The sequence below is a fragment of the Danio aesculapii genome, chromosome 7 (assembly GCF_903798145.1).
Source record: "Danio aesculapii chromosome 7, fDanAes4.1, whole genome shotgun sequence".
In the NCBI taxonomy this organism is placed as follows: Eukaryota; Metazoa; Chordata; class Actinopteri; order Cypriniformes; family Danionidae; genus Danio; species Danio aesculapii.
This window is the reverse complement of record NC_079441.1, coordinates 15494688-15504610: the sequence shown is the minus strand read 5'-3', so window position 1 is coordinate 15504610 and position 9923 is coordinate 15494688. Positions and strand designations below refer to the sequence as shown.

Sequence of the window (9923 nt, the reverse complement as noted above, 5' to 3'; positions counted from 1 at the left end):
AGCTGAATGATAAGAGTCTAGTACATGAAAATAGCATAAAGTGAGCCTCAAATACCACTGTTTCCTTATTCTTATGTAAATCCGATGAGTGTAAAATCTTGGTGAAAAAAGTTAAATCAGAAAAAAAACAGGCTGCAGGAATCATTAATACACACACCCCAGGTTGTTGACTATTCACATAGTTTCCTAGTTAGCACTTGAGTGTTTGAGGGCGTATTCACACTATTTACATTTGCCTTGAACTGTGCTGAAGCACACTTGTCCTTCCTTCCCTCTCCCCCGATGGCCTGCACTCACATTGCATCCAAGCAGGAGCATGCTTACGTCATTGATGATAGGCTCATCAGTTTAACAGAAGAGAAGCACTCTCGCTCAGCACAGTGGAGATTTCTTTAGTTATTTCATTTTAGAAATTTGATATGCAGTGACATGCAGTCAAATATTTTGCGGACCATATCAGACACTTTTGATGCTCATAAATGCTCATAAAAGTCCTCGTGCTGCAGGTATTAGGAGGTTTGCTGAAGGTGCAGCTGATGTGCAGAGAGGGGTTTGCGTCTTTAATAAACTACAACAGTTCATGTTTATTGAACAGTAAGAATGATTAATAAATCCATATGAAACAGTTCCTTAAAAGTGACATCGCGTCTTCAGTTTGGCGCTCAGGTGCTCTTTGCACTCACACTAAAACCGTACCATGCCAAAGCCCAAGTGAACAACGGTCTGGCACATCTCTTCCAACCGGGCCGGGGCCGGCCAACTGAACTGTGCCTGTGCCTGATTCAGAGTACTCACACTTCTCAAATGAATTGGGAAACGCACCTGGGCACGGTTCGGATAGCATAGTGTGAGTGCGCCCTAAAAGTAGTTCTTGTCAGCCTTTGAATGCTGTCAGTCTACTGACAGATCAGCTGATACTGTAGATGCAGCTCTCAAACACTTCAGTGCCCATGTAGGAATTTGCCCTCTCCTGTGGTTGGTAATGTAATGGGCAGCACAAATGTCTTGATTACCTCAGGCTGTTGATGAGGTATCAGTCCATGATTGGGATGCAGTTCAACAGATGCTTAATCTGAAAAATCTACCTTCTCTATCATTTCCAAATGATCAACTAGAAGTCAAGTTATTATTTGTTGCTCTTACAACTGGGATCGACGACAAGACTTTTGTCAGGTAATCTGTGTGTGTGTGTGTGTGTGTGTGTGTGTGTGTGTTTTTAATATTTATTTGTTATATAATTGAATAATATAAAAGTGTTTAGGTGATTTATGTGCAATATTATTTGAAAAGTCTTTCAGCTGATGCATTGAGCGTCCTGCGCTTTGTTTACCAAATGACTTTAAACCTTAAAATTAAGATTTTTAAAATGGTTTGTGTCTCATACTGTATATTTACACAATTATTTTGCATATCTACAGATAAAAAAAATTCTGCAAGAAATTGCAGACAATTCCACAAATTCTGTCCAGCACCAACCAGGTGCAAATGATTGAATTATGGGGGATGAAAATGTCTGTATTACCATTGGAAAACCTGTAACACTTACATAGTCATGTGAAGCATGTCAGTCTTCATAAAAGCAGCATTAGGCGCTATGCTTTTTGGGATAATTGTTTCAGCTTTGTCTTGCATAAGCTTTGACAAAAGCCTGCTTAGGTTTGGAGCGCAGACAGACACTAAGACTTGTTTGTGATTTGTTGAGCAAAGTATCAGTACAGTATCAAGAGTAAATTTTCATTAAATAAATGCATTTAAATGTATAAGAACTCAGTCAGACAAATAGTTTGTCTTTTTTATTTAGACAGATGTGGGTTTTCAAATGCATACACAGGATAAAATGTACTTCAAACTGCATTCAGAAATTCACATATTTAGAAAAAAAACAGTGGACTGGATTTTTAAAAGTGCAATAAATGTTAGCAAAAAAATCAAGAAACTAAAGAGCATAAAATACAATCCATACTAAAAATGTCTGTAGCTTTATTGGCAGTTTTTTGCTGAATGTGTTAATATTTTAAATGTAGCATATTTGCTGAATGTGAAAGTATTAACAAAAAGACATGCAGTAATGAATAACAGATACAGCCGCAATAACAGACAAAACAGTTACATTTGGCTCTTACTGTATTTGAGCTGTGAAGAGATTTGAATTGTGAAGGCAAAGAGTTGAACAAGCTCTGACCAAATCTGTTAATGCTCAAGTGCACACAATCAACTATATTCAGAATAAAACATGTTCAAAATGACATTTCAGATTATATTAAAAAGACAATAAGCTGACATTATTTTCTGCAAACACATCATGAAAATGAACTAAGCTACATTTAGGCTTGAGTTGATCTTATGGCCTGAAGCGTTTTGTAGGCATGTTTTGAGTGATCATGCTGTACTTTACAAATGAATGTTCTTCAGAAAACTTCATGTCGAGTCCTGCAATCAAATCCTTTTGGGCAGCAAAGATCAGAATGTCTTCGCTCTACATTAATCATGAAAAACAATCAATCCAACTTAAAAAGGACTAAGAACTAAATCTCTGAATGTAAAATATAAAGATTTTAAATCATTGTAATTGTAAAATTTACTGTTGTTATTTACAATTTTGAGAAATAATTTCAAGAACTTACTTGATTGTCTTGAGATTTGTGGATTGGATGAAAAAGAAAAAAAATATTTAAAAAGCAATGAAACGTAACAAGTTGTCCTGTGGGTCTTAAAAAGGTAATAACAATATATAAATATATATTTCCCCATAGCACAAAAATCTAAACATCCTTATCAAGTTTTGCTTTAGCCTTTTTTATTGTTGATTTTTCTATGCGTAGTAGTGGGATCATCATTATTATTATTATTATATTTTTGCAGTGTGGTCATAAGCTATGGGAAATATGACTCTTATAGTGTTTAATATTTATCTCTCTTTGTCAAACAAAGGTTTTTATAAAAGTACCTTGATAAAACCCACAGAAGCCATTATATTTATGTATTGTAATAATGATATATGTGCAATTACAAATACTTGTTAGCAGTAAGTGTCCCAATAAATATCTTACCTTTCTTACATAGTTTTATGGTCACAAAAAGAGCGTACGCCAAAAATATGATGTTTAAAATCCATAGAGCAATCAGAGTTGGATTTACAGCATTACATTCTGAAATTACAAAACATTCAACATGTGATTTAGAGTGCTGATTGTAGATCAGTTTATATTTCCAGCAAGATCTGCATTAAATATTCCTGCTGAATGACAAGCTTTAAATATTTCTCTAAAAACCTTACCTCTAATATTCAGTTGAGTTCCTCTTCCAAACAGTATTTGTCCACATTCATCCACAGCACAGTAGTAAATGCCAGAATCAGAGTGACTGATGTTGTTCTTGTAGAGACTGTAGACACAGCTCTGCGTTTGAGACTCAGTGTTGTTCTTACAGCGGCCATTTCTCTCTCCTTTGGAGTAAAGCACTCCTTCAGGGTGTCCTGAGCTTTGCTTGAACCAGTAGATGCTGTGATCTCCTGCACAGCTCTCAGTGAAGATGCTGCACTGCAAATTCACTGAATCTCCTGGATCAACAGTGTCTATCAAAGACTGATGAAGAGTTGTGTTTCTGTCTGAGACTACTTCTTCACAAGCACAGAAATAGTCAGGACAAAAATAAATCAGCCACCACAGACCAAACAAAACCTAAAAAAACAAAAATGTACCTTTGACAAGTAATTGAGTTGCTGAGCCCATTCCAATGGTTTGATATGCTGAAACTGCACAGTAATATGTTGCAGAGTCTGAAGGCTTTGTCTTTAAAATGGTCAGATTAAAATAATCATCTACTCTGGTAACATTAAAACGATTTGTTTTCTCAAAGTTGGGATTCCACTTAAGCTGTTGTTTGAAATCTAAGGACACTATCTGTAGGTATTTTCCAACAGTCGTCTGTTTAAACCATGCTTTTGTCGATGATACATGCCCTGGAAATATGCAGGTAAAGTTTACATTCTCGCCAGCTTCAACTATTTTTACATTTTCTTCCTGAACAACATCAAAACCAGTGGAGCAGACTGCAAATAAAGCACAAAACAGTTTAATAAAGTTGAAGTAATTATATAATGTTAAATGTATTTTAATTCATATTTAAAACAGCATTTAGGTATTTACATATAGTTGGGGAAAGCAACAGAATGAAGAAATATCTCATTATCAGTCGTCCTCCAAAATGATCCTTGTGCTTTGAATTGCCCTATAAAAAGTGAACAAATGAGCATGCTATCAATCCATTTACTCATGCTAGAAAATAAGAGTAGATGAATGTGTCCTCACCATGTGTCCATCAGCCTCTTCTTCAGTCAACTGAGGCTCTTATGCACTTTCACCTTAACTTTTATGCTTTCACACCTCATACCACAGCAGAATAACTAGAAAAAAAACAACCAACCATCCTTCCATCACTCAAACAAAACCCCCATTTATTAATACATGTATTATATTTGAACAAGTTCTAACTTACTTGAAGTTAGATAACTGCATACCTTAACATGGCCACTCTAAAAACTATGTAATTAATGTTCTTTCACTGCTTCAAAAATACATTGTGTGGTTTACCACTGGAAAAAGCCGGAAACAATGGTCTCCAATTTCCTGTTTTTGATGATAAGCATTAAATAAAAGAATCTTTGCAGTTTGAATAAGGGGGTTTACAGACATCTATGCATGGTATGTGTGTGCACACTCTAGACAAAATAAAGCCCAATACATTGTTAACGAGGTCATGAACTGTTTTTATTATTTTTTGTTGTTGTTTAATGTCTATCTTATTACATTTACATGGTTTTTGCTTTTCAAAATATCAATATCTATAGTTTATAATGTTTTCTTTGTACCTTGTTTTTGAGTGTCTCAGAGTTTGTGTGTAATCTGTAAGTTTTTTTATATATATATATATTTGTGTACAAATAACAACTAAACATCTAAAATAAAAAAACAGAGCTGCTAACACCGAAATAATTATAGCTTACAATAGCTGTTAACTCAGATATGTTTAGATTTTGTATTATACAAGTACAAACCCGATTGCAAAAAAGTTGGGACACTGTACAAATTGTGAATAAAATCTGAATGCAATAGTATTCCAAATTTCAATATTTTATTCAGTATAGAACACGGATGACTTATCAAATGTTTAAACAGCAAAAATGAGTCATTTTTAAGGGAAAAATAAGTTTATTTTATATTTAATGGCTTCAACACATTTCAAAAAAAGTTGGGACAAGACCATGTTTACCACTGTGAGGCATCTCCTCTTCTTTTTACAACACAGCCGTCTGGGTACTGATGAGACTAGTTGCTGAAGTTAAGGAAAAGGAATGTTCTCCCATTTATGTTTAATACAGGCTTCCGGGTGCTTGACTGTCTTAGGTCTTTTTTGCCACATCTTCCTCTTTATGATGTGCCAAATGTTTTCTATGGGTGAAATATCTGAACTGCAGGCTGGCCATTTCAATACCTGGATCCTTCTACGCATCCATGATGTTGTAATTGATGCAGTATGTCGTCTGGCATTGTCATGTTAGAAAATGCAAGGTCTTCCCTGAAAGAGACGATATCTGGACGGGAGTATGTGTTGTTCTATAATTATTTTTTCGGGGTTTTCACCTTAAATGGACAGCACCTTAAATGGAGTATTGACAGGAAAGCGTGGGGAGCAGAGAGAGGGGAAGGATCGGCATATGACCGCGAGGCAGGAATCGAACTCAGGTCGCCATGAGCACCTGAGTGCATGTGTTGACGCACTAACCACTACACCATTAGCGCCAACGTATATGTTGTTCAAGAACTTGGATATACCTTTCAGCATTGATGGTGCCTTTCCGGATGTGTAAGCTGCCCATGCCACATGCACTTATGCAACCCCATACCATCAGAGATGCAGACTTCTGAACTGAGCACTGATAACAACTTGGGTTGTCCCTGTCCTCTTTAATCCGCATGACAATTTTGATTCGTCTGACCACAGAACAGTTTTCCACTTTGCCACAGTCCATTCTAAATGAGCATTGGCCCAGAGAAAATGCCTGCGCTTCTGGATCATGTTTAAATATGGCTTTTTTCTTTACCAATAGACTTTTAGCTGGCAACGGCGAATGGCACGGTGGATTGTGTTTACCGACAATGTTTTCTGGAAATAGTCCTGAGCCCATATTGTAATTTTCATTATAGTAGCATTCCTGTTTGTGATGCTGTGCAGTCTAAGGGCCTGAAGATCACGGGCATTCAATATGGTTTTCCGGCCTTGACCCTTGCGCACAGATTATTCCAGATTCTTTGAATCTTTGGATGATATTTTGCACTGTAGGTGGTGATAACTTCAAACTCTTTGCAATTTTTTGCTGAGAAACTCCTTTCTGATATTGCTCCACAATTTATTGGTGCAGCATTGGGGAAGTTTGTGATCCTCTGCCCATCTTGAGCTCTAAGACACACTGCCACTCTGAGAGGCTCTTTTTATACCCAGTCATGCTGCCAGTTGACCTAATAAGCGGAAAATTGGTCCTCAGCTGTTCCTTATATGTACATTTGACTTTTCTAGCCTGTAATTGCTGTCCCAACTTTTTTGGAATGTGTAGCTGTCTTGAAATCTAAAATTGGCCAAATTTCTCACTTTAAACATTTGATTGTTATCTATATTCTATTGTAAATAAATTATAAGTTTATGAGATTTGTAAATGATTGCTTTCCTTTTTTTTTTTCACAATTTTTACAGTGTCCCAACTTTTTTGGAATTGGGTTTGTACAATATATTCATGTAGGCCTTTCATTGTGTTTGTTTCATGTAAATAATTATGTTGTTCCTCTCGAAGAAGTACAACATGTAACATTAGATTGTGTTTAGGCATGGACAAATGGAAAAAAAGGCAAAAGATACAGTATATTTTTCATTGAGTGATTTTAATAAATGGCATATGCAGTTTAAGCGGGTCTCTTCAGAAATAAATCTATAGCCTAGTAGTCATGTAAACTCTTAATTGAACTCTTAATCAGGGCTTTATATTAAGCTTGCTTGTGGTTGTCTTTCAGAAAGGAACATTTTTCATATTTATTTGAGCAAAACGTTGCTTGAACTTTTTTGCATTATTTTTTATCAAAGTATCGGTGCAGTATCAGGAGTAGATTTTCAATAAATAAATGCATCTAAATGTATAAGAATTCAATAGGACAAACAGTTCTTCTCTTTTTATTTAGACAGCTGTCAGTTTTCAAATGCACACACAGGGTAAAAGGTACAGTGGACTGGACATTTAAAAGTGCTTCAACAAAAAAAATCTAAACAAATCAAGAAAATAAAGAGCATTAAACACAATCGATAGTAAAAACTATAGTAGCTTTTCTGGTAGTTTTTTTTGTTAACCAATTGTGGTTGATGTTTATCCTCTCTTCATATGCTAAATATATTGAATGTGACATTGTATTTATCTACCACTATTTAATCACACAGAAAGTTACTTTTTATAAATAATTTCATAATATATAATCTGTACAGTAATAGTGATTACATTTATTTCTCATTTTGAACTTCTAAAACGTGAAACCACAAATGTGGCACCTTCAAACAAAGTTAAAACAAGATGAGACAATTAGAAAGCTAAAAGCTATCCGCTAATGTTCACTTCAGCACCTCTCACACTCAGTTTCTTCCTGTCTTTTTAGCAGGAAATGATTTAACTCGTCTCTGCCTTCTGACTTCAGTAAGAGCCTCAGTCACATCCTTTCCCTATATGGACTGAGTCTGAATCTGAGGTTTAAGTTTTGATCCTAGTAGTAGTCAAAAATGACCATCACACTCTTATGAGTTAAATAAAAGTCTAAAAAAATACCTTCGGCTGTATACTGCACATGCTTTTGTCATGTTGTTCCCTTCTTTGTCTTCTGTGTAGACTTTCATAATGTGATGTTGTGTATGTTTATGGTTAAGAAACTCAAATGTCCTTTTTACATCAGATCAGTTTGAAATCAAAGACGTCCCTGATTGTGTAGGGAAAGAATACGTTTGCTAATTAAAGTTAAGCTACATTAAACGTGGCATATTAAAAGCTTCTGATTCTGTTCTTCTGTATTAACTATGTTTCATAGCAATCCTAGTTCACTGATTTTAAGATTAGTCAGATTACGTTAGTTTGCATTCATTTTATTTCAGTAGAATCTTATTGAAACTCTGCTCACAAAAGCTCAGTGTTTTATTCTGCTTGAATATGTATAAAGGTATGTTAGATCATTTTTCCCATGCAAAAAAATATTTATACCTCTGTCCTTGGTGCTGAAATGACAAATCTGTGTCTTATGGACACATGTCAGAGTATGTTAATAGTGTGTTAATAGTTGTGTGTCTGCAGGGCACTGATAAGGCTTTATTCTAGCAATAGAAGAATAGCTGAGGTTTCACATGTTGTGGTGTTGATGCAGCTAGAGGTGTGAAAACAGACGCCGAGGTCATTCTCTGCAGAAACTAAAGTGTGACATACACTCACTAGCACTTTAAAGAGTTCTACTTCCCTTAAAATGAAAAATAACGTTTAAATTAAAACGAAAATGTATTTAGCATTTATGATATTCCCTTAGAAATGTATGAAATTTGTACTTGCTCTTATGGTTAGTGGTTTTCCGAAAATCTGTTTTAAAACAAGTTTTTTTGTATGTTCATACCTAACATTTGTTATATTAATTAAATTTTTTATACATTTATTATTTAAGACCTACAGGATAACTTACGTTTCATTGCCTTTTAATTAAATGAATATTTTTTCCCTTCATCCACAATTCACAAATCTCAAGACAATCAAGTTCTTGAAATTATTTCTCAAAATTGTAATTATTGATAGTAGATTTTACAATTACAATTATTTAAATCTTAATATTTTACATTTAGAGTAGATTTAACTTTGAGATTTTTCATTTAGAATAACATAGTTAATCTTATCAAGTGCAAAAAATACAAAGTTGATGGCCTTTTTAAAAGTTTGATTTATTGTTTTCCCCTGATTATTGTAGGGTGAAGACGTTCTGATCTTTGCTGCTCAAAATGATTTGATTGCAGAAGGACTCGATGTAAAGTTTACTGAAGAACATTCATTTGTAAAGTGCAGCATGATCACTCAAAAAAGAAAAAAAAATGCCTACAAAACGCTTTAGGCCATAAGAAGTTCAACTCAAGCCTAAATGTTGCTTGGTTCATTTCCATGATGTGTTTGCAGAAAATATTTTCAGATTATTGTCTTTAATGTAATCCGAAATGTCATTTGGAACATGTTTTATTGTGATTATAGTTGATTGCGTTTATGTGTGCAATAACAGATCACATCACATTATTTGGTATGTTCAACTTTTTGGTTTAAATTCTTTTGCTCAAATAAAGAGCCAAATATAACAAATATAATAAATGATACCTGTGTGCAGCATCCACTTGGATGCTGCACAACTGCACCAGTGCGCTCACCACACACCAGCTATAGGTGGGGTGGAGAGACAGTGATAGAGCCAATTTAGTGGAATGGGGATGATTGGGAGGACATGATGGGTAAGAGCTGATGGTGGGAATTTGGCCAGGACAACGGAGTTACACCCCTACTCTTTACGAGAAGTAAGAATCATTGGAATTTTAATGACCACAGAGAGTCAGGACCTCAGTTTAACGTCTCATCTGAAAGACGGCGCTTAATGACAGTATAGTGTCCCTTTCAGTATACTGGGGTATAAGGACTTACACAGACCCCAGGTTGAGTGCCCCCTGCTGGCCTCACTAACACCATTTCCAACATCAACCTAGTTTTCCCATGTGGCCTCCCATCCAGGTGTTTGTACATGATTTAATACAAAAGCAGCATTCTAGGAAAGTCTAGTCCTTTAGGAGCAAAGATGTGCAGAGGATCACCAGTTTACCAA

At 35.3% G+C, this 9923-nt stretch overlaps 1 protein-coding gene across 4 annotated transcripts; it reads right to left on the bottom strand.

Moving 5' to 3' along the window:
- Window positions 1-2225: 2225 nt before the first annotated feature.
- nitr1a (novel immune-type receptor 1a) lies at window positions 2226-4224 on the bottom strand. 4 transcript variants are annotated; one of them, XM_056461100.1, is made up of 6 exons: window positions 4149-4188; window positions 3701-4051; window positions 3278-3619; window positions 3051-3149; window positions 2734-2762; window positions 2226-2476 (listed from the first exon to the last, which is right to left on the bottom strand). In XM_056461100.1, the coding sequence occupies exons 1-6, from the start codon at window positions 4186-4188 to the stop codon at window positions 2342-2344; spliced, it is 996 nt and encodes a 331-aa protein (XP_056317075.1). In that variant the 3' UTR covers window positions 2226-2341. The 4 variants fall into 4 exon arrangements, with proteins under 4 accessions (XP_056317075.1, XP_056317076.1, XP_056317077.1 ...); XM_056461101.1 differs by having other exon boundaries at window positions 2755-2762; XM_056461102.1 differs by lacking the exon at window positions 2734-2762 and adding an exon at window positions 2625-2632.
- Window positions 4225-9923: the final 5699 nt, after the last annotated feature.